General features: G+C 37.2%; 1 protein-coding gene across 1 annotated transcript in view; it reads left to right on the plus strand.

The window, feature by feature from the left end:
- Window positions 1–18549, plus strand: part of LOC149078087 (uncharacterized) — an 81448-nt gene extending 62899 nt beyond the window's left edge. Inside the window, exon 2 of the mRNA XM_089241681.1 lies at window positions 16866–18549. Coding sequence (XP_089097807.1) covers window positions 16866–18280 — 1415 coding nt within the window. The 3' untranslated portion in view covers window positions 18281–18549. The remainder of the gene's footprint in view (window positions 1–16865) is intronic.
- Window positions 18550–25416: the final 6867 nt, after the last annotated feature.

Here is a 25416-nt window from a genome sequence, read left to right on the forward strand (position 1 = left end):
CGGTCCTGCTCCAACCTGTTGCTCGCGAGCATCACGGTGTTCATTCAAGCACATAAAACTCAGTGCTCGTGTCAAATTTTGTGCTCTTGAGGTTTTGATAGACAGCCGAATTAAACCCATTGAAAATTCAATTTGCATTCAAGGGATCGATGAGTGTAAACATAAGTCGGAGTTGCCGTATATACTTTATGTGTGTTCTTATTACTTTTATGCTGCGCGTAAACGGTTCTCACGACTCCAAATTAAAAAAAAAGGTCCCTGACGTAGTGTGTCCAAGTTGGAACCCAATTATGGTGATGATTTTGGCTTCATCCGAACATATTTTATAGTCAATTGGCTTAATGAGTCGTGGTTATGATAGATTGCCAACCTCGTCATTCTCGATATGGTCAGATAGCCGTGGTTGCCAAAAGTTCAAGAACCACTGGCTTCATTAATGAAATTCCAGAATGTAAATCGAAAAAGTATGGTGAATATTTAGACCTTCAACCCTTCAGAAATGGCTACGAAAATGGTTGAAATATTTTTAGTAATTTGGATACATCAGAGTTGATAAGCATCTCGAAGAAGCAATTTTCGTGTTGATCGTTTTTTTTTCCCTCTCTCATTATTCAAATTATCGCATTTTCAAGGTGGTGACAGGGCACGAAAATTGCCACCAGGTTTCTGTGCGCACGCTTCTATATCATCGTTATGTACGATTCTGTGATCACATTCTTTTATCTATATACGTCGTAGAGCAACACCTCGGCGACTCCTTGTCTTATCTAATAGTTGAAAAAAAAAACACAACACACACACACACACACACACACACACAGTGGTGTATGTCTCCGCCGCATCGTGGAATCCGTGATGTGTATCAGTATATCCTTGGAACCGATATATATTTATCAAATAGAACCTTCTTTTTTATTTTCATTTATTTAACCTGCTGACTGTATATTAAGATATTGATCGCGTCGACCTTGTACTTTATGAACCTATCAGAAGCAGTAGCGTGCGTTGTGTGTGTTGTTGTTGTTGCTCAACGCCACTGACGACTTTGCATTTGCGATTTTCCAGTGGCGGACCTAAAAGGGGGAAGAAAAAAATTATTTTGGAATTTATTTTTTTTCCCTTATCGACGATCATTTTCGAACGTGTGCTAAAGATCATTTAAACGTTTTATGTAGAAAATTGATTTTGTATTAGAGTCTTTTTTTGTGTGTTTCGCAATTTCGATTCTATGATTCGAATATACATAGTACATTCGGATAATATTGGATAACACTTTTATTTGTTTTTATTATGTATTTTAGTTTGAAACATGGTAGAGAGAACCCTAAAACGAAGATTTAGTGAGTCTATGACAATGAAAAATTAAAATTTCATCATTTGATTTCGGGGTTGATGATGAGGTGGTGTTATAGTCTATTTATACAAGAGTCATAAATGCAATCTTCCTATTTTGCCCCCAAAACAGTCAAGGTGGGACCCACAGATAATAGGACACAAATTAGTTCTAGACCCTTTTCCCTTTTATCTCACTGAACTTTCCCTCTTGAAGAGATATTCTAGCCCAACTCAGATAATACTTATTAGTATTCCATATTACTCATTACGCCATCTGTAGAAAAAAAAATAAATAGCGTTCCATCTAACACCGGAGAAAATCACTAGCCAAAAATGAGCACAGCACAATAGAATGCAACACTTGTGATGTACATTATGCTTAGTTTCAAATTATTGGGCACATTTCCAATAATTAATAGACCCTTTTGAAAACTTGCCCAAGTAAATTTCTGGAAATGGAAAAACACATATTCTCCTATTGCAGCCGTGATGTTGGTGACAACCGAGCGACATTGACTCTGTAGCGTCATGAGCGCATTTTGAAATCGTTTATCGCTGTTCCTCACCTGAAGGCCATCAGAAAAACCGAGTAATCCATATTACCCGAATGTACTGTATTTTTGCGATTTTTCTGGTCATTTTCGGAAATATTTTTTAAACAATTTTCCTGGACATTTTTTATCAATGGATATTACCTTTTGATCATATTCGATTATGTTGAATCTCCGCGAACGGAATACCGGAATTTCCTGCCGCGGGGATTGTACCTTAAAGAAACATTTGCATTTTTTTTAGTGGGATTTATAAACCACCACGTATTATCTGCAGCTTTTTTTTTTCTGAAATGGAATAACAATAAAATGAGATAAGAATTGAATTGTGCTAGAATAATAATGTAATTAGACTAAGGTTCGAATTCTGCTGGAATGAGAATTGCATTGGAAAAACAATTTAATTGGAATAAGAATTGAATAGGAATAAGGATTGGATTCTGTTTAAATAAGAATTGAATTCTGTTTAAATAAGGATTGAATTCTGTTTTATTAAGGATCGAATTCTGTTTTGTTAAGGATTGAATTCTGTTTTGTTAAGGATTGAATTCTGTTTAAATAAGGATTGAATTCTGTTTTATTAAGGATCGAATTCTGTTTTGTTAAGGATTGAATTCTGTTTAAACAATAATTGAATTCTGTTTAAACAATAATTGAATTCTGTTTAAACAATAATTGAATTCTGTTTAAACAATAATTGAATTCTGTTTAAACAATAATTGAATTCTGTTTAAACAATAATTGAATTCTGTTTATTAAGGATTGAATTCTGTTTATTAAGGATTGAATTCTGTTTATTAAGGATTGAATTCTGTTTATTAAGGATTGAATTCTGTTTATTAAGGATCGAATTCTGTTTTGTTAAGGATTGAATTCTGTTTTATTAAGGATTGAATTCTGTTGGAATAAGAGTTAAATTAAATATTATACAAAAAATAGAAACTTTGCCTGGTTTTACACAGAAAATAAATAAAATAAATAAATAATATTCACAGAAAATAAATAATTTCAACACGTTTTTAAGACAAATACTTTTTTTTTTCTTTTTACTGGTTTTCACGTTTCGGCTCTGCTATGGAGAGTCGTCATCAGAACCTCGCAGCCAGAAACCACACACAAGTAGTAAAACTGTTCGGAGGGGGGGGGGAAGGGTTGTATAATGTTTACTTTTGGTGGTCGTCGTCGTCCCCAATGGTTTTACTACTTGTATGTGGTTTCTGACCACGAGGTTCTGATGACGGCTCCCCATTGTAGAGCTGAAACACGTTAACCAGTAAAAAGAAAAACAAATGTATTTGTCTTAAAAACGTGTTAATCATTTTCTGTAAATTAAATTAAAATAAGACTTGAATTGGCAAAAAAAAACTGATTTCCTTTGGGGGGAAAAAATTGGTTTCTTTTGGAATAAAAAATAAATATTTTCACACACACACACAAAAATAATTCACAAAATGTGTGTGTAATTTTTTTCCAAAGAGATAGCGCTCGTGCCGTATAATCCGCATATGCGAATTTTTTTTACTACAGTTGAATACCACTTTAACGAATACCGTTACAGCGAAAATCTTGTTTTAACGAATGCTTTTCTAATCCCCCAAATAAGTTTGCATAGAAACAATGCAAAAACTTGTAATTCCTTTATAACGAAATTTCGTTGTAAAGAAGTGATTTCTCCGGTCTTTTGGAGTTCGTTATAACGGGATTCGACTGTACTTTAAGAAGCTCTCCGAGACCGACCACCCCTTTGGGAAAGAGCGCAAACCATCCCAAGATGGTCTCTCTGGGCGGTCAGAGGTCATGTCTGTCTGTCTGTACTTTAAGAAAAAATATCGTATAATCCTCGTTCGTGAATTTGGTTAACCAACAATTAAATTTTAAGGAATGAAAGAGCTCGTTGGTCACGTTTTAGTAAAAAAAAATATCGCCTTTTTTTTTTTCACTCGATACATTCATATATCGATACACTCATCTGTAAAACTTTAAAAAATTATTTTTTTATGAAATAATTTTTTAAAATATTTATTTCTATTCTAACCCGCCAGGGAAAAAAGCGCGGCGGATAAGACTCAACGGTACACAATCATCACCGGGAAATTCTTCTGTTTTTTTCAATGTATATTCATTGACTAAACGCAGTAAAATAAATATGATAGAAAGATCGATATTTTCTTTTAGTAGTTTCCTTGGATTGACTACAGTGGTTTCTTTGAATTTCTTATAGTAGTATCTGTGATATTTTTGAAAAGATAAGAATATTCTGTGAATTTATCAGTAATTTCAGTGAGTTCCAGGAAATTTCCGAGAATCCCTCGTTACCCGGTTTCGTGTTTTATTAGGTTTTTGGGAATTCTTGGAAATTTCCCCCAGCTAAGTAAAATATTTTCAGTAATTTATCTGAGGTACCATAATTCCGAAGTATAAAACTAGACCTTTCCTTTATTTGGAAGAAACTCCTCACATTTACATCACTCATTCGCATTTACGAAGTATTGCCTGATGAAATGTGAAACTGATCAGAAACACTGCGTTGCTGTAACTAATCCAATATACCGCCATGCTTCTTACTTGATTCAAAACTTGGTTTTTCATTTCAATTTTTGTATCATTTCATTTCTTCTTCGTAAAAATAGAATTCGTTTGAATGACTTAGCTTCCAAGCGTTTTTTGAAGTATTTTCCATGAGAGTTTTCTCGAATACTACCTAGTGATGTATAGATCCAGGTAGTATCTGTGAACTCTTCTACAGCATTTTCTCGACGCGTCAGGTTTGATTTTCTTGAATTTTGTCTGAAGTAACTCGTGAACTTTTACGGAGTAGTTTTCTTTTAACTTTCTGAAGACGTTTCAGTGAGTTTTTTGGAGGGTTTTCTGTGAAATTCTGAAAAAAAGTTTCATTTTGTTTGTAGGGGTTTCTGTGAAATTCTGGAAGCAGTTTCATTTTGTCCGTAGGTTTTCAGAAAGTTTTATAGTTTCGGTGACTTTTTTCGGAAGTTTTGTGGCTTTATTGATTTTTCCGCAGTAGGCCCTGCAGTTTCAGTGCGTTTTCTTGACTATGGTTTCTACGAGTTTCCTCTGATAGATAGTTATATAGCTTCATTTCCAGGTGATGGAGCTTCAGATAGTTTTCTGAAACAGTTCTGTATTTTGTTTATTTATTTTATTTTTCTACTTTTATTTACTTTTTTGTATTGTAATGACTTCTCCGGACTACGGTTTCAGTGAAATTCGTAGGAGATAATTTCTGTTTTTTTTTTTTTTTGGGGAAGGGGGTTCATATTTTCAGTGAATTTTCTGGAATATAGTTCAATTCTTTTTCCTGAAAGACTTTCCGGGAGTTTTCTTGGACACTTTTCAATAATCTTTTTCTGGAATATAGTTTTAGTGGGAATTATGTTGAAATAAAGTTTCCGTGAGTTTTTGGAATTGTTGAGATATTTTGATTTTTTTTCGTCCTGATATTAACCAGATTAGTTCCGTAACAAGACCATTGGTGACCAAACCGACAAGAATTTCCGTACACTTGATTTTTATGATTTTTTTGCTGTGGTTCAAATTCCACAAGATTTTTGTATTTCAAAGAACCATTTCCGAAAATAAATTTATTGTAACAACACGAATCAAATTATCTCAATTCAATACACGCGCGTTAGACCAATCTTAGTAATTCCCTCCATCCTTGAAACACGGCAGTGGCATCTCAGAACAATCGAATAGAAATATAATCCACGTGTCTTGATACATGTGTAGTATTTAATCATAACAGTAATACTTGTAGGATAATTATCAGGTAAAAAAAAAAGTGTTCGGCGCATGCCTAGATATTACAACAACTACTAGTTTAGTTGCGGCAGGTGCATTCGTAGCCATCTTGGAGAGCCAATCAAATGAGGTCATTGACTATTATGTTCTATCGTGGAAGGTAAGAGGAGAGAATTAAAAAGAAAACACACTGCTACTGGATGTTGGAATAGGAATTGTTGGACGAAGTGTTCGTGAGAATTGGACCTATGATTGGCCGGAGGGAGGACTGGAAGATGCCCTTAAACCTCTCTGGTAAAAATTAAAAGGGGTTAAATGCATCAGCATAGAATGGAGCACATATAAAAAAACCGATTAGAAGACTCGGGGTGTTCGTATATTAAGCGTTAGACGATGGACTGGACGCCACAATGAAATTAACGATCGGCCCGAAACCCCCATCAACACGTCCATTAAATCACCGCAGTTTTTTTGAATTCAGCACATGGCGCATCCTCCTCATCGAGAAAAAAAGCTCTTGTATTCGTTGTTAGATGCCAAATAATAATAATGATAATAGTAATAATAATCACAACAAACGTGTAAGGTTAGTTACGAAAGGCAAAACAAAAAAATAATAATAATAAAAGGTTCAACGTCTTTGAATTGATTTCTTAATGGCGCCTCCGTTTTTAATGACACTTTTTTGTGAGGAAGCGAATACGGGGAATGCCTATATATTCCCCATATTCGTTTCTCTCTACCTCGAGGCCATGTGCGAAGAAACTCATGTGCACATGCTTAACATCCTCTAATTTGCTGGAGAGGAGGAAGAATTCGTTGGTTTGTAGTGCTATAATCATGCATGAAAACTTGTCAAATGGAGGATGGTCAGTGGTAATAATGTTTCCGGATGTCATGTCCACAGAATAATGTTCATTCTGATTTCTTGTGCAGACGGGAAAACGGTCTTGTGGATGCTGTTCTATAATTTTTCAAGCTTTGCTAATGTCTATTAGATACTACATAACCGAACATGCACCTCGTAAACATTCCTGTTCGAGATTTCTAACGAATTGGTGCTTGCCTGAACTTTGTGTTCTGAGTGTATGCCTGCTCGTAACGCATTTATGGTGTCAGATTTATGTTTGTTCCCGTCTTCTGCTGTTGCGTCTTTCATATTTCGAAGTGGCGATGGTGAAGGCTTGAATTTTTAAGTTGTGTAAGTATCGTGTCGAAGATCTGCCTGATCTCTCAGGAGAGACTTTTTGAAATGGAAGGCCGTGCCTTGCAGTCGCAAAATCACAGGAAACCAAGTTCAGCCGGCAACTACCGAGCTACCGTCGGGTTCGAACCCGTATCCTCGCAATGGTAGTCCAACACGACCGCAAAGTGACAATCGCTACTTGGATTATTTGGAAACTTTTGTCGTCTACCACGATTAAGTAGACTCAAATTTCATAATCAAAATTGTCCATATAGTCTATCAACAGGTAGTCATCATTACTTGTCAAACTCTGATTATATAGTTGTTGGAGGTATGTCTCCAGTGAGCAAGCAAATTTTCAATGCGACTAACAGAAAATTCGGGAATTCCCATTCTTCAAAATATGGAAGCTAGATGGTAGCACAAGTTCAACACACCAAATCACAATTAAAACACTATAAATACGGTAGGGCCACGCACATGCGCACACATACAGCATGCTTCTGCATGCAATCAATTCGTGAGAAATTCCGCATTTGTAATGGTTAAAACTATAATCAGAGAAAATAGACGGATTTTTTTTTTCTCAGTCCAGTCTATCAAGGAAACAGATATTTTCTGGATATTATGCTGAAATGAACTTGGAAAGAAAAATAATCTGGTCTCCACCGGGACTCGAGCCCAGACCCTATTTCCGAGTCCACCTCAGCATTATATCCAGGAAATATCTGTTTCCTCGATATATTGGGCTGAGGAAAAAAGCTGTCTATATCTCTCTCTCTACCATCCCACCTGGTGATCATTTCCTGAAGTTAACAGAGGCTACTAATATCTCTACTTCAGCTCCTCACGTCACAGTGCGTGAAATAAGGAAAGTAGGGTCTTGTGTCCAGTGGTGTAGATAGTAGCACGCTTTGTCCGGTTTGCAAGAGGGCCTAGGTTCGAGTCGCGGTGGAGACCAGATGACTTTTCTTTCCAAGTTCACCTCTGCATAATATCCAGAAAGTATCTGTCTCCTTAAAACTACAATCGTTTGTTTTTATCAAATTTGTGTTACAATTTTTTTTTTTTTACAATATCCCTTCACGATTTTGCTACTTCAAATTACACATTAGCTGATTTTGGCCTGAGTCACAGAATCCCACACCGAATTCCAACTCCACCGAAAAATCCAGACTCTTCCAATAAAATCCCTGCCCTACCGGAATTCTGACAGCCGAGATACTGGCAACCCAATGCGATACGCAACTACCGAAGATGTTCGTGAAATTCGTTGAATGAAAAGGTATAGCGGTATCCATATACGAAATTTCGTATGTTAGAGGCATACGCAGAAAAGACATAGTACGTCCGTTCAAACCCCCTTTCCCCATTACAAGATCATAAGTAAAAATATTTAAAAAATCACAATATCAAAAGCAAATGTTTTTGAAAGGTTAGTTAGCTCAAAATTTCTCTGAAAAGATATCCGAAATCCAGTGCTTCTCCCCTGAGAAGTCAGCCCTGCTTACGCATCTGATGTAAATGTCAGGTCGGACCAAATTCTGTCATACCAAAGCAAAGTCATCCGCTATGATCACTAATTTCCAATGAAACGCAAAAACCAAAAACTTATATATCTCTAATCATGTAGGAATCAGTTTATACTAATAACAAGACTTGTATCAGTAATTCGTTCCGAAACTGACTAACGACGTAAGTCGAGGGATACTTCTCCTAGAGGCCCCCCCCCCCCGTTCCTCAGCATGACAAAGAAAGGGATAAATTTTCAGATTTTCTTCATTCTTTCTTATCCATTCGTCTTTTTTTTTTTATGTGGAACATGTGTCTTGGGGGAAACATTTCTCTCTGAGAAAGCGACGTTAAAAGCCTTAAAGCTTTGTTCAAAATGTGTTTATTTGAGAAAAAAAAATCATTTTTTGGACGAGATGACACGTAAATTCGGGATGACGTAAGTTGGGGTATTGCTGTCTATTGTCATGGTTAGGAATCGAGCTGTCGGGATTTTGAAACTCTTTGAATTTTGACTGCCGGGTTATGTCTAGATCTGAATTCACTTACAGTCGTGTTCAGTCATTGAGAAGCAAATACAAACTCGTTGCAACGAAATAGAAGATTCCACGTAATTTAGTCGTTATAACCGAGGTTGATGTTTTCAAGACATTTTCTAACGAAGAATATAATTGGAGGGGCAATCGAATATACTCTGCATGAAGTTTTTATCTCTTTATGATTGGGGGGGGGGGGGGGCGGGTGACCAGTTTGATCGAAAAAAATACGGGGAATCAGGATGATTAATACGGGACAGCACCGATTCTCGCCAAAAATATTGCCTAGAGTTGGCGAAATTACCAAATATTGTATATAAACGACCTATGGTGAGAAAAAAAAATGATCTTGACAAAAATGTGAGATGAATATTTATAGTCATATTCATGTGGCACAATCTACAAATTATTCCAATTACCGTAATTCCTGATTCTAGTAAAGGTTGGGAATTGAAGCAAGCTTCTCTCTCTCTCTCTCTCGTGGAAAAAAAAAACGGGATATTAAAAAGAAATAGTTGGGAAGGGCAAAAAATACGGTAGTGTCCCGTATACAGGTCGCGTCAATGAGCAAGTCGGAACGTCAAACATGCTATAAATCTTTTTTTCAACGTTTGATATAACTAGAACAGGCGGACATTTCCTGGATGTGTGATCAGCTCTAATATTACGAATTCCGTGGGAAAATGCTATCGAAACGGAGACAAAAGTGACGAAAAATCGGCCGTTATATCCGAGGTGTAGTTGTCAAAATTATAAGCAAAGCTCGTTAATATTATTCTCTCCGAGAATAATTCTGGGCAGCCAATTATTGATGTTATAGCCGAGAGAAGTCATTACAACCGAGATGGTTTTACCGAGTTTGACTTTGATACAATTTTGATCGTAATCGATCCGGTACATAAGCTGCCATGGACAGGAAAACGACTTCAATTCTATTATACCAAAGAGCACCTCCATTATACCAGAAATCATTACCAATTGATGGTATTAAAAAAAAGCAATAATATCAATACCTCTGATCATTGACTGATCAATGTCCATCCAATGAATCATTCACTTTCTATTGACCTTCCTATTTTGACTTAAAAACAAACAAATGCATAATGACGGGAAAGGTTGGTGCACTTCATTTCACCATCACTCCAAAACAAAAAATCAACAAATCGTGAATGTAATAAAACTCAAAATAAGAAAGATGAATCATGATGATGATGATGATGATCATCATCATCATGATCATCGCTTAATGGCCTTACGCGGAGAAGAAATTTATCTTTTTTTGTTTCGTTTCTTTAATCTCCCATAGGAGAATCGACGACTACTTGAGGCATCTTCTCAAATACTTGATGGGGGTCTCCTCACTGATAACAAAAAAAAATTATAATAATATAATAGAAATATATAGGAAAAAAAAATAGAGTAGCATATTCTCTCGTAGGTGCCCATCAGGTAGCAAGCAGCAGGTGCAAGGATATGCAATAGGTTGTCGGGCCCTTGAGGAGATGGAATAAGAAGAAGCCCAAGAAAGGGAGGGGCCCCTCACGAATATCGAGCAGGTGAGACGAACTAACTATAAGTGGACTGACTGACTATGAGAGGGTTGGCGATAGGTCTGCCGCATAACCTCTTTAGGCAATATAGGCCTATCCATGAGGATGATGATGATGATGACGTGATGGCGCCACAGTAATGGCCTTCCGCTGAAGATTCTTCGAGTATACGTATTTTCCATTGGGTGTGATTAATTTCTCTTAAAAAAAAATTTTTTTTTTTTTTGATATTTCGTGGGTTTTTCCCACACAAAAGTTTGATTTTTTTTTTTTCCCCCTTCTTGGTCGATTTGAATATAATTTACCTGACAGCAACGTCCTACGGCGTACACACTCTCAACCCATGGCCCGCGGGCCATGTGGCTCCTCGAAGTCATCTGCAGTGGCCCGCGACCTCAAACCTAATTTTGTAAAAATTAGTGCTAAGCGGCGCTTTTCCAGTTCACTTAATTGACCCACGGCATAATTTGCAGGTCACCGCGTCACAGTTCAAGAGCACTTAAGTGTCCCGCGGCACATTCCCAAATCATTTGAGTGACCTGTGGCATATTCAGCAGATCATTTGAGTGGCCTGTGGCATATTCAGCAGATCATTTGAGTGGCCTGTGATGCGGTTCCAGAACACTTGAGTAGCCCACGGCACATTTCCAGATCAGTTAACTGTCCCGCAGCACAGTTCCAGATGACTTGAGTGTCCTGGGCATAAGCCGACTTATTGAACGGGGAGAAGGAATCGCCGAGGATGTGTGGGGTGAAGTCGGGGGGATGGGTGTCCACCTCCCCCTTCCACCTATGCCAATAATTCAACTTTTCAATTTAACGGGGAGAGTGGTCGCCCTTCGCCGCTCCCCCGTGTATCCACCTATGATCCCAAGGCGCATTTCCAGGTCTTTTAAGTGTGCGCGAGGGGCAATGGTGATCAGATTCTCGTTCACAACCGTGGAGGATACCGTCAGGTTCCAGGTTCGAACCGGGCGAAGAATACAGATATTTTCCCTAACGGGCTTGATGCAACCACCGATAGATGGCACCTCCATTTCCAAACCCCTCGTTAATGGTAGTAAACTGCAGTAAAGTAATATGGCCGGAGTTGGTGTTTAGTGAAGTAGCAGATCCCTTAAGTGACCTGTGGGATATTTACATAGGTCACCGCGGCACAGTTCCAGGTCACTTAAGTGTCCCACGGTACATTTACAGATCAGTCAAGTTACTTGCAGTGCTGTTCCAGATCACTTAATTAAGTGATCCTCAGCACGTTTTCAAATGAATGAAGTAGCCCGCGCAATCTCCTAAAGGTTGAACACCCTTGTCCTATGGGGGTCATGTCGTAAAACTCTACAAACTGATAGGATTCGGATGCAATTTCTGTGTATGCCCATTACAAGATCAAAATGTTGTATGATTTTCCCCTAAACATTCCGGAAATGAACCGCAATTCAGCTAACATCTTAGTGGACATCTTATCAAGACTCGCGACGTTGGACTTTCATTGCTGAAGACTCGTTGTTAATAAAATTTCCCGTGTAGCTACTTTCTGAGTACTGTACGGGAAACTACTTCACAGGGTGAAACTGCCACGCAATTGAATTTTATTAATCAACTTAATGAATTACAGTTTTTTGCTGCGAACAAAGCAAAATAAATGCATTTTATGGTGCTACTAACACAACGAAAATTCAGGAGAAATGCCAAAAATAGCGTAAGTTTTTCGGCGTCTGATGATAGTGCTTCCTCTCGATATAGCGATAACCTGTCTACAACGATATTATTTCTTGGCCCGCAGAGTATCGTTATATAGAGGTTTCACTGCATGCGCTGTCGCTATATATTATTGATGTTATTTTTTTACGATACAGCGTCGTCTAGAGATGAAATTTTAAACCATTATTTTTTGATCAAAAAAACTCCACGTCATGATGAAAATTTCAGCGTAAACTGTACTTTTTTTAGACTGTGATTAGTTAATTTTTTTTTTATTTCCATTTAAATAATTCAATCTTCAATATTTTATAAACTTAGTACAATTTAATGTAACAGCTTTCAAATTACCCTAAGGCAAGGGTTTCACAACTGGGGGTCCGTGAGCTTGATCGAGAGAATATTGAACTGAATACATTTTTTTTCATACACTGAAAAGATGACGTCACTCTCCGCTATCCATACGAAGGTTTTAACAATTGGCTGTTGCGAAGATGAATTTTTTGGAAAGAGAGAAAATTGAACAAAAATCGATTCTCCGCAAAAAGGCAGTTGAATTTTCTCGCTTTCCAAAAATTCACCTTCGCAACAGGCAGTTGTTAAAAACCTTCGAAATTAAGTGTATTCATAATTCCATCGAGGAATCAGCAGCTTCGCCATTGCCCTTCAGTATGCAGCTGGATGAAACTACACACATCTCTCAATGTCCCCAGCTTCTTGTTTTTGCTCAGTATGTGCACGAGCCATCGAAGAAGAATCATTATTTTCTGAGCATCTTTCGAAAACTGCAAAGACACTGTCAATGTTGTCGAAATGTTAAATAAAATTTTGATTGGAAAGAGAAACTTCATTCAATTTTTGCATTGATGAAGCTCCTGCGAGGCTTGGTAATAAATCTGATTTCGCTACTTAGGTGAAAAAAAGTAACTCTCCTCAAGTCACTGTCTCTCATTGCTGTTTGCACAGATATGAATTGGCAACAACTCTTCCACCAACTCTCTGAAAGATATTTCGTCAATGACCATAAAAGTTGTCAACTTTATCAGAAGCAGGTCATTGAATCATCGAACTTTTAAAAGATTTTGTTTATGTAAAAAAAAGGGTATGTAGCGGAAAGTGTTTAAAAATACACATGTAACTCAGATTTAATCTTATTTATCCCTCGCACACACACATTTTTTGTTTTCCCGGAAACATCTGATAGAACTGTCTCTCTCGCATTCATAAACAAATTTTGATAATGTGGAAACATGGCCAGCGTTGAAAATATGCCCTGTCCCTTGTGACTCTGTGTGCGTGCGCGCTTTAGGTTAGCATTACACTATAAAAGTTTTGTAAAAGATCTTCAGAGTCAAACTTTCATAGTGTAATATCGGCTTCACATAGGATTTACTGTGTATTTTTCAAAGGTGACGAAGACTTTTTTCGTAGTTTTTATTTTATTACATTTTATGTGTTTAAAAGTGCTTTTCAGAGGAAGGGGGTTCCGCGGTCCTCACTCTACTTACACAAGGGGAACCGTGGAACTAAAAAGGTTAAGAACCCCTGCCCCGAGGGCTCTGCTTGGGGGGAACGGCAACATTTCGATTTTGGTCTGGTAAAGAAATGAAGATGGACATTCTTCCCATTTTAAGCGGGTGTAGGTAAAAGTGCTCCATCGAGAAATAAACTCTACATAATATCTGGGCTTTTCAATGCCCAACCACTCTCCCGTAACAGACACGGGCATCCGCTTCTTCCCGAAAATGGCTTTTCGATCTCGTAAGATATTGATTGCAGATCAGAAAATTATACTGTGATCGCAAGGCCTGTTTCTTATAAGTTCGGGCCCGTGACCACTCAAGAAACAGGCCCTGGATGTTCGGCTGGTTTCCACCCGCAACAAAAATGTGAACATTAATTTTTTCTCCGGCCGGTGGAGAGTTCCATCTGACATTATCTGGACACCGTTCTCCAAGGCTATCTCATATGGTCAAGGATCAACCACACATAGCTGGCACATTATATCATCTTAAAGAGTGTTGGAATAATTTAACAGGGAGATAGAGAGAAATAAACCTTGGGCAAATGTTTTCTTCCCACCAGATCCGAACATGATTTCTACTCTCACACCCTTGGACTGTTTCAGTTCTCATTAGCAAGGAAATATCTTCGAACGGTATTATAGGAGATTAAAAAAAAAAAACCCTGTGCATCGAATATTGATGAATTATCAGCGCCACACCTTAGATGAACTTCACACGCCCTCATCATGAGACTTTTCTTTTTGAACCCGTTTGGTCATCAACGACACGGCCAATTTCTAAATATGTTCGTTATAACGGGGGAAAAGGCAAGAAAGCAATACAAATCTCTTTTCTTTATTATTTCTCCTTGTCAGACCTAGTTTCTAGAGCAAGTAGTTGATAGATACGTGCCAATACAATGACTAAGTCGCCATTTTGTTTTCTTAATTGTCTTCCGGCCCGATTGCTTTCTCTCTCTGCGTCTATTCCACACGTTATGTCCGTCTTAAATGGGGGTTATCTCGTTCGAGATAGGAAAACCTGTAATATGAAAGGACCAAGGTTCTCTCTAATATTACAATCCACACCCTAAGACCGGAGCCAAAGTGGAAAAGAAATACATCTTTTTTTTTTTTTAATGCCAAATGGGTTTGGTAACGCAGGACGGAAGTCGAGTCGAAACGGAATCTTTTAAAGTGTCTTAAACTGGCAATGACGATGGTTTTTCAAAGAGGTAAAAAATAGTTTATTTTTTTGGGCCTTCTTGAAGGTTGGTAAAATGAACGAGGTGACTGGCAACAGATTGTTGTTTACCCTGAGCCAGGTACAGTAGCCAAAGGGGGTTTTCCCCGCAGTGCTTTTTTTTTTTTTTTGTTGCTTGTTTCTACTCTTGTTGTTAGTTTCCCATGTCCGATTCCTCAACGTCAAGTTCTGGATTTCTTTCTTTAATTTTAATTTTTATAGCGGGAGAGAGAGAGGCAAAAAATACAGCGCGCGTAGTGTAGTAGTGAAACTGAAAGGGACAGAGAATAATTGAAGATGCTCGTAGAAGTGAAAATTTCAGGGTTGGTTAAAGGAAGTCGAGGACTTTTTTTTTTTTTGTCAATTGGGAGAGAGAAAGACAATGAGATACAATGTTTAAGGGGTTGAGCATTAATATAATCCTTACAGAATACGTACGAAGGGGAAAAAAAAGTATATTAAAGAAGATTAATTACGTGACACGTTGAGGGACGCGCGGCTCCTAGAAAAGAGAGCTGTTCTCTCCTCCGACAAGACGCTTGTTTAATTGGAATCAAATCCTATGACACCGGTGGGAGAAAATACAAATGTTATACGTAGATGTATCAGGAAATAACCGGGACTAGATAGTCTCTAGAATTAGTACTGCGTCTTATATAATGAGTATGCAAATGATAGAACCTGGGTGTACAAGTATATGTGTGGTGGCATCGCATCCTAAGTGTACGAATATTATTTGTCCAGGGATTAGCCCCAAGCGACAAAAGGCGCGAAATCCATTTGTGGTAAACATAGAAACCGGTATTATTTTTTGTCGCATAAAATTTGCACCAATGTGTAACATGAAAGTTAAAATACGTATATATGTAGTATCACATACCATGTACTATTTATCTGCATACTGCACACCAGTTTAAAATACCAATGACCAATTTTACTTGAAGAATAAAATCAATTAAGTTGTTTTTGTTTGATAGGGGGCAGCAGGGGTCCCAGCGCATGGTTTTTTTTGTTGGTTTTTTTTTGGTATTTTTTTGCTATGCGTCAATAATGTCTGCATAAAAACACAGTAACCAGTATTGTAACCAGTATTGTGGCACATAAAGTTTGCACCATTAAAATAAAAAAATATATATGGTATCATACCACATATTATTCGTTTTCATACCGCTCACCGATTCGAAACCAACAATCAATTTGACATAAAGAACTACAAATAGTTTTGTTTTTATTTGATAGGTGCCAGCATGGGTACCAGTTCCCATGCATTTCTCGCATAATGAAATGTAATAAGTTGGAAGGTTATAGAGGAAATTTTATTTCCTCTACTTTTTTTTTCTCGCTAGTTCTCAAATTATTTTCCCCCGTTTATGCCGGTCTGTAAAGCAGAAAGAAGTTGAAGAACACTGTTTTTTATAGCCCTATTGTAATGAGCAACATAGTGATATCTCAGAAACAAGAGCCAAAAAACAAACGTTTACATGATGATATTTGTGTTCAGCAGGTGAAAATCGTACGAAACAATGAATTTTCGTGTGTCCCAGACGTAATACCATTGTTATTCAGTGTTATCAAAGGGTTTGAATTTCTCTCTTAGCAATATTCAAGTAGTTCTTCTTCATGATGTAGAGCTGGTGGTCCTGATCCCAGGTCGATATTTTTCTGTCCTATCCTATGCTTTGCTAGCTATCTGTGCTCCGTGTGAATTTCTGGTTTGATAGAAATTCGTACACATCTCTGCGTTGATCAATGCTTCCATAATTTTTCAATCATTCTTACGCATGTTTTTTTTTTTCCTTGTACATCTTTGTGAGATGAGTATCAACACAATGAAGAGAGGAGTTTATTTGTATGATTTACCGTAATCAGTCCGATTTTGTATCTTCAAATACTTTTTGACCGCAGTGTAAGAACATGCAAATACACATACACACGATAGTGATCTATCCGAAAGACTCGCTAATACATATATTCGTTCTTTTATCTTGCAGGCAAAAAGTGGAGAGGTCTCACGCATGACGAGAGGCGACCATACGTCGAGGAAGCCGAAAGGATAAGAGTCCAGCACATGCAGAACTATCCGAATTACAAGTATCGACCTAGGAGGAGAAAGAATGCCAAGAGAGGTAACGTCAGGAAAGGATCCGGGGTCGCACCCCCGTGTCCGTCGCCGCCCATGATGCAGATGTCATTCCCTCCTCCGCCTCCGTCCTATTCGTTTCCAGGCTCCGTCAGTGCAATGGGACTGTACGCTGCCAACAATGCACGCAGGATCGGTACGCCGCCTCTAAACTCGCAGATGGATGGAATGTGCGGTCTGCAGACTCCTGACTCGTCCCCTCACGGCAGCCCTTGTTCCGAGGCAACGGCTGCCGCCAGGAGCAGAATGGAGAACCAGAGATATTCAGAGTTCCTGAGCGTTGGAGTCCACTCGGCCAACGGGGATCTGTCGGGTTCCTCCAACGTCAGTCCGGATTCGATAAGGTCTCTTCCGACGCCCGAACTGTCACCGATAGACCGTGACCCAGACGGGTTCAGCGTCTTCCAACAGCAGCAGCAACAGGGAGGATCGTCCAAAGAAGTCAAAGTCAGCTGCAATAGCTTGGGTGTCGTGTCCACTGTCGAGAATCCCGTGACGCAACTGATCACGAGATTCAGCGACTCGTCTAAATTCTTAAAGAACGTGCGACCCCCGTTCCCAACAAGGGGACAGCATCCAAACGGCATGGCCGGCAGCACGTTACGCGAACTCGTGTCCAGAAGTACGTCTGCGAGCGCGTATTCAGCTCTCGGTTTCTCGCCAGGAATGGTCCAGTACGCTGACCTCCAAGGCGGCGTCAGCGACCAGCAGATGTTCATATCCAGTGTTAAAACTGAGGACGGCGACGAACAAAGTCCGTGCTCTTACTCGTTCGGTGTTCCCGGTGACATGAAACCGTCCAGCAGATCAGTGCCTTACAACTCGTACTCCTCGCAGTTTCCGAATCACGCCTTCAGCGGCGCAGGGTACGCTTGCAAATATCCATCGGCCGACGGCGCTTACTTCCACGACCAACAATACGCCGAATCCGAATACATCGGCGACATCGAGAGCAGCGAATTCGAACAGTACCTCAAGGGAAGCAGCGTCACGTCGGCAACGAGCATATCCTCCTACTCGGCGGCCTGCGTCGCTTACGACGAGCCTTCCAGTCAGGTCTACTCCTCCATGACCGGGCCAATGGACAACAAAACTTGCCTGCCGTCCATGGACACCGACGACATGGTCAGTCCCGGCGGCTGCGTCAGCACAAATACCTCGAACTTATGTTTACCCCCTGTATACAATCCCAGTCACTCGCCAACAAAAAGCGAACACTCAGGTATCATTGCAGCACTCGCCGAAACCAGGCAGATCATGCTCTAGAATGGACGAGGTACGTCCGGGGATACCAAATTTCAGTTTCGAAGAAACGCAGGGGAAAAAAAAAAATTGATACGTAATTATCAAATTATTATTACTTTTTTCCACGATTTATTCCATTATTGAATTGTCTTTTTAAAAAAAGCATTGAAATGCCATTAAATTTTGCAATAATATCAGCTGTGGCCTAGAAGGTGTTGTTCGAGCTTCAGGCCGGAAAGGGCTCGGGTACGTTCTAGTTTTCGTCGGGCCAGTAAGGACCAAAACAAAAAGACGAGAGAATTTTAGAATCCAATGGCGGAGCTAACCGCAATATTATACGAGTGTGATCAACACTCTCAATAAGAAATTATTTTTTTTTCTCTGGACGGTGTTGACGCCACTGGCCTGAAAAATAGAAATAAAAAAAGGCGACTTTTGAAATTCATCACGTGACATTGATGTTGACAGTTGCGGGAAAATACCGTGATGGATGGCCCCTACAGTGCAATACCTGTTTCTTTTCTTCTTCTTTTTTAAGGTATATTAGAAAAGCCTTGCGTGTTGCTGTAATACGTCTTATTAGATGAGAAAATCCTATTAACAGATAAAAAAAATAACATCCGGAAAAAACGCAAATTGCTTTTTTTTTTTACAGTAACGTTACAATTATTACGCTGTTTTGCGTGTAATAAGATAAGTTTGTTTTTTTTTCTATAGCATTTCTAGCATCTTTCACATCTTTTTTTTTTTAAAAAAAAGCATTTTTTTCAAAAACACAACATCAATTACATTTTCAACCAAATTTTCTTTTTTTTTTTGCTTTTCTTATACATATCTTATGTCATCTAAAGCATTTTGGATTTAAGACATATCTATCATTATTTGAAATTATTTTTCTCATATAGTATAATAAATATTCTATTTTGAGTCAGAGTCGATCCATATGTAAAACGCAACGATGTGAGTGGGAGTTCTTAAGAACTTAGGGGTGATGTCCGCCATCTTGGCTACGGTCGTCATCGTGAATTTTTAACGTAAGGAAAAGTAATCGCGTGGTGTATCATATATATTTTTCGAGGAGTTCGTCGGTGAATTGTTTCTTCCAGTATCCAAGACATTATTGTAGTACGAACCATTTTGTACAAGCGCAATATTCCAACGTTTTGTTTTTTCCTATGAACTCGAAACATCAGCTATATATTTCCATCTATAGATGATAATAATTAGCCATCGATTTAAAGATCTCCCCATTAAATGCTAGCAACCTATCAAATACAAATTGACTATCTTTGATCCAATCGTCAATGTCAATCAAAGCTGATCATTACGTCAAACATCAGTTACAGTCAGTCATAAGTCCCACATTAGTATTTTTGGCCTACTACTTCCAGTACTAGAGGCTCTGTCGACAATACAATTCCCATAAAATTGTAATTGGCATCGGAAAACGGAAGTCGCTAATAGATTTCACGAGATGTTCCGACCTACCTCAAAATATTCCTATAAAAATTGTAACGATGAGTGGGAGTTCGGAGTGTATTCCGCCGCCTTGGCTGAGGCCGACAAATAGAGTATCGATGGGAGAGTAATCGTGCGATAATATCTCAGATGACTAGAATTTTTCGAGGATTTCATTGGTGAAAAATGCTTCCCTCAATTATACGTAAAATAATTGTGTTTTGTACTGCTTCAATATTCCGAAAATAGTACTTTTTTTTTCCCTATGATTTGAATTCAGCCATACACAGTACGTTCGTCTACAGATACGATATATCTTATAATTAGCCATCGATTTAAGCATCAATTGAATGTAAAAATGCTAATGAAAAATCTAAAAAATTAATTAATTGATAATTTTAGTCCAATCACAAATGTATAACCGTACAGTTCACATAAAATTGTAACTGGTATCGAAAAACGAAAATTTCTATAATTGAATTTTTCGATGTCAAACTATCCAAATGTAAAATGCACCGATGAGAGTTTTGTTTTTAGCACCGATGAGAGTTCTTTAGAGTTTGTCTGTCATCTTGGCTGAGGCCGTCATCGTGGCATCGATGGAAGATTGATGGTACGATACATAGTGCACGATTTGAATTTTTCGAAGAGTTGGTTCATTGGTAAAGTACTTTCCTATAGAGTTTGGTAGGATAGGTAGAAATAATTATCATTATTCCATAGAATTATTTCGGTACGAACCGTTTTATATTTGCGCCAAATATGTTCGATTACGGATACGTTTCAGCTTATGATTAGCCATCGATTTTGAAGATTCTATCGGGTGTAAAATTACTTATAACCATTCAGAATAAATTGATTGATTATCTTAATCAAATCACCAACGCCCTTGAAACTGATGGTATTATCTATTCTACATATAAGTAGCCATATGCTTGGTCTACCACTTCAGGCTCTACTAGCCATACAATCCCCATAAAATGGTAACAGGTATCGAAGAATGGACGTTGCTAATGGATTTTCTGGAAATTACCCGCTCTGGAACTATCTATATGAGAAATGCAACGATGAGCGGGAATTCTTTTCAGAACTTCGGTGTAGTCCGCCATCTTTTCGGTCGCCGTCATCGTGCGATACATCGTATAAGGCTAGAATTTTGCGAGAAATTCACTGGTGATTTTTTTTTTTTGACAATATCCATGAAATTATTGTAATATTAACAATTTGATATCAACACAATATTCAAACGTGAGATTTTTAGTTTCACGTGACTCAGACTATCAGTCATGCTAAGTCTACAGGAGTATCGCTAATGATAAGCCATCAATTTCAAGGAGCATAATTTTAAAAGTCACTTTAAAAATGCTAACAATTAGTCATAAAAAGAGGGGAATGATTATATTTAGCTAATTATCCACGTCTTAAAAGTAAAGGTGCCATCTATTCATTTAAAACGGCTGGAGATATCGAAAAATGGACATCGATAGTGTATTTTCTAGTAAACTAGGAACGTCGATGCTGTCTGACATCTTGGCAACAATCGTCATCAATGAGTCTTCAAAAGGTAACCGAAGAATACATCATACAAGGCCGGAATTTTGAGAACGAAAATTGTTGAATTTATTGTAGTAACGTTATTTTCCAATTGCCCAATGACCACTAACTATCAAAATGGTACCGAAGAATCCAAGATGGCTGGCAAAAAAAATTTTCATGGCTTTCGACTCCATCTCACGAGAGAAATTTTTTTTTTTTACCCCAAATTATATCCGAATCAATTCCATAAATTCATGTCGACTTTCATGATAATGAATTTGAATTTTCGAATATGTATTATACATGAATCATTCGAGAAACATGGGAAAAATCTCAGTATTTTTGAGATATATCACGAAAAATATAAAAAAAAAATGGAATAAAAGGTAAGACGAGAAATATTTTTTGACGAATTTTATTGTACGTGTTTATATAATATAAAATGAAATTTTTGTGTGCGTGTCGTGTATGAATCTTTACCGGTTATACAGTATGTTGTGTATATATTGTATTTGTATAGAGGGTAAAAAAAAACATGAAATATTACAGTTTAAATGAGACAAAAAAAAAATCTCTGTGTAAATAGTATTTTATTTATGTAATTTCCGTCCCAATGATTACATGTTCATTTTCGATCCTTCTCTGATTGATTCCTTGGGAGTCGAATAGAATGACACCAGTGAAGACCGTCCAGTTATGCTCAAAAAAATTGTATTATACGCTCAATAATTATATATGTAATATTTTTCTGTAAATTGAATATTATAGGAAATTTCGAACCATTTCGAAAAGTAAATTTCTATGAAAAATGTTGAAATTTGGGAATTTTTAGACCCGCGCTTTCTATGGCTGTGTACCGTGCGATCTACGTATTTTTATGGGAAAATACTTTTACATGTTAGCCCTATCTATCTGTGAATTTTTGAATGATTTGATAGATTTTTATTTTGTATTAGAATTTTTAAAAGAAATCTCATGAGAAATAAGTAAATTGAAAATTAAGTGATTGATTTTTCATTAAAATTTGATTATTAAAATATCCTAAAGGTAATTTAAATCAGATTTTTTGAAGTATTTTTGCCTTTTCATGCTAATTCTTCCTTCATGTTAAAAATGGGAGTTTTAAATTTATAACTTTTTAAATTATTCTAGCTTGCCGCAAAGCATTTTGAGGCTAATTGGTTTCTATTTGACCGTCTAGCTCTATTACGGGCCCGCAAAAATATTCCAGGGTGAAATACGGCTTTTAATCCGAAAAGTTCTGGACAATTATACTGAAAATTACATTGTTAAAGAGCCATCGGTAAGGGTGGGACTGACTCTGGGCTACATGCAGCCCGGGAGCCCCCAAGACGATTTTAATTTTTTTTTCACGCTATATATTCACTACAGAGAGCCCGTGAAAAATCTGGACTGGGGGACCACCAAAGATCCCTGCAGCAGGATGGGGGGGGGGGTCCATGCCTGGATGGGTTCATACGTTATGGTGGTTCTATGGAAGGTTCAGCCGTAAGTATATTCTGAAAAAAATTACTCAAAAACTTTTATATTGAAATATTATTCTAAAAATTAGTTAAAATTGTTCTAAAAATTAGTTAAAATTGTTCTAAAAATTAGTTAAAATTGTTCTAAAAATTAGTTAAAATTGTTCTAAAAATTTGATTTATAAACTTCTTCTCGGAGAGTAATTTCCGTCTGTTATGGCCATGTTGAAATGAAAATATGAGGTTATATACAAGGCCGTCCTAAAGCATTATCCCATCCGGGGTCCTCAAGTGCATAGGGACCTCCTGAAAAGATTTGGTACTGTAATTTTCGAAAGCAAATATTAATATTGGTAATTTGATACTCCCAGCTGGGTAAGGACCTTACAATACCATTGGACCCATGGTGGTCTTAAAATGGCCCTAATTGTATATTTCCCTTGAAACCACAAATAAAGCACATATTCCCTTAGAAACCATTAAATTTTTACCTGGAAACCACAATAAATTCGAAATTTTCAAACAAACTCATTAATAATCATTTTCACGTATTATTTTGATGCAAAGACAAAGCCAGAACAGTTGAAAATTTTCAAATTCCTGATTTCGGGAAAAAAAAGACTCAAATATCAATTTCTTCTAGAAATTTTTAAAAATAATTAAATTTCAAAAATAATTAAATTTCAAAAATAATTAAATTTCAAAAATAATTAAATTTCAAAAATAATTAAATTTCAAAAATAATTAAATTTCAAAAATAATTAATATCTTTTCATTAATGTTATTCGTCGACCAAAGTCAGTTTTCTGTGTGCGTTTCTACTCCACTGTGTGTCTTCCATTTTTGAAAGACTGAAAAAATTTGGTTTTTTTTAGTATTGTTTCGAAACATCGATGAAAATATGATGATAATAATATTGTGTGCCTTTATACAAATGGTTCTGATTTACATGTTATATTGTTTGTACATAATTATTATATAACCCCCCGCCCCCATTATTTTCCACGTCTTTCTTTTGTGTCGATGGGCATATAATGATGAACTTACATAGTTGAATTTGTACAGGAAAAAATTTTTAAATAACGGTAATACAATCCAAAGTTGTTATTCGTCTTTTTTTGATTGCAACTGAGAAAAACAGTATTGTTGTAGATTTATTATTATTATTATTAAAAAGTTGTTTTTTCCTCCCTCTATATGAAAAATGAGTGATTCTTTATTAGCATTGTTTGATTCTTTACGCTTTTTATGTTTACTAATTTTATCCGGGGATGGTCCGATCAATCGATCTGATGTTAATAGTGGTTAAAAATTTTAGTTGAGTTGAGTCAATTCAAATAAAATTTCCCATTTTAAAATTTTACGCTTGATTTATTAGGAAAAATTGATTATAGATCTCTGGAATTATGTTCCTATGCAGAGGTGACTGTAACTCAAGTGGCTTATTACGTGTCAAAAACCGTATATTTTACACAGTTCGCGTAAAAATGATGAAATCTCGGTGTGAAAATATTAAAGTTGCGAAGAAATTTGAAATTCTTTCCAGCTGGACGGTTTTTAATTTCATTTAGCTATTTACTCCTTGTGATTTCATAATCACTTGCTTACGTTTTGGCAAATAGGTGAGCGAAATGTATACAAGAAATTTTTATAGCATTAACTCAAAATTTTAGTTAAAAATGGATGGAATTCAAAAATGACCGATTAATCTTCTATATATATAAAATTGATTTTCTGTCTGTCTGTGTGTGTGTGGGTATGTTCTCTATACAAATCTACAATTTTAGATCGATCGTCGCCAAATTTTGCATATGTACCAAATGAGACCCGACTTAAACGATAGGCTACTTTAAAATTTCGTCAGTGTAGGGCAAGTGCCCCAAATGGGCAAAAAACTGTCGGGCAACAATGGTTTTCGGGCCTCAACAATCACTTTCCGAACGTTTACTTTAGTTACCGTGGTTCCCTAGCAATGCGTTTAAAACGTGTATATGCCTTTACAATGGTTTGTCATTTCTTCAACGCTGTCAATATATGTATAATATTTATGCCTTTATAATGGTTTGCCACATTTTCAATACTCCCAGTAATGAGAGCTTTTTGAATAGACGCCATCATCGGCATCACTTTGATGGTAAGGCAAAGGGTGATCCCCTATAGAAATCAATGTTAAAATTGCCGATTTTAATGTAGAAATGAGGAAATTTGGTTGGGTTTTCTGTCACATCAATGATTTTAAAAATTGTATTAAATACTCGATTTTTGAAATATTGAGTGCGCTTAGGGATATACGAAGCCCAGGAGTTTAAATATGAAGCAATTAGCCGTAACTACTTTCGAGTTGGATATCCATGCATTGATTTCAACTTTTTATTTATATCTTCTCAAGCATGAGAATTAATGTCTCCGTATTGTCTTTTGATATTCAACTGCATAAATCCATGTGGGTTAGGATATTTTAAAATTAATTATGGGTCCGTAAAGTACATCGAAAAAATTCCACAGCTTTAATTAAGCATTTTTTGAAGCAGTCGCCATATTGGTGAACTTGGACACGGTTTGCATGTCCCTCAAAGAAAGAGGGAGATATCAGGTGATCCAAAAAAGCCTCATTGAAAAAAACCCGGGCAACGCCGGGTATTATAGCTAGTCCATTAAAAATTTTCAATTTACCAAGAA

Source organism: Pholcus phalangioides, unplaced genomic scaffold, assembly GCF_987345545.1.
Source record: "Pholcus phalangioides strain wild (caught in Gottingen) unplaced genomic scaffold, Ppha-v1.0 ptg000014l_1, whole genome shotgun sequence".
Taxonomy (NCBI): Eukaryota; Metazoa; Arthropoda; class Arachnida; order Araneae; family Pholcidae; genus Pholcus; species Pholcus phalangioides.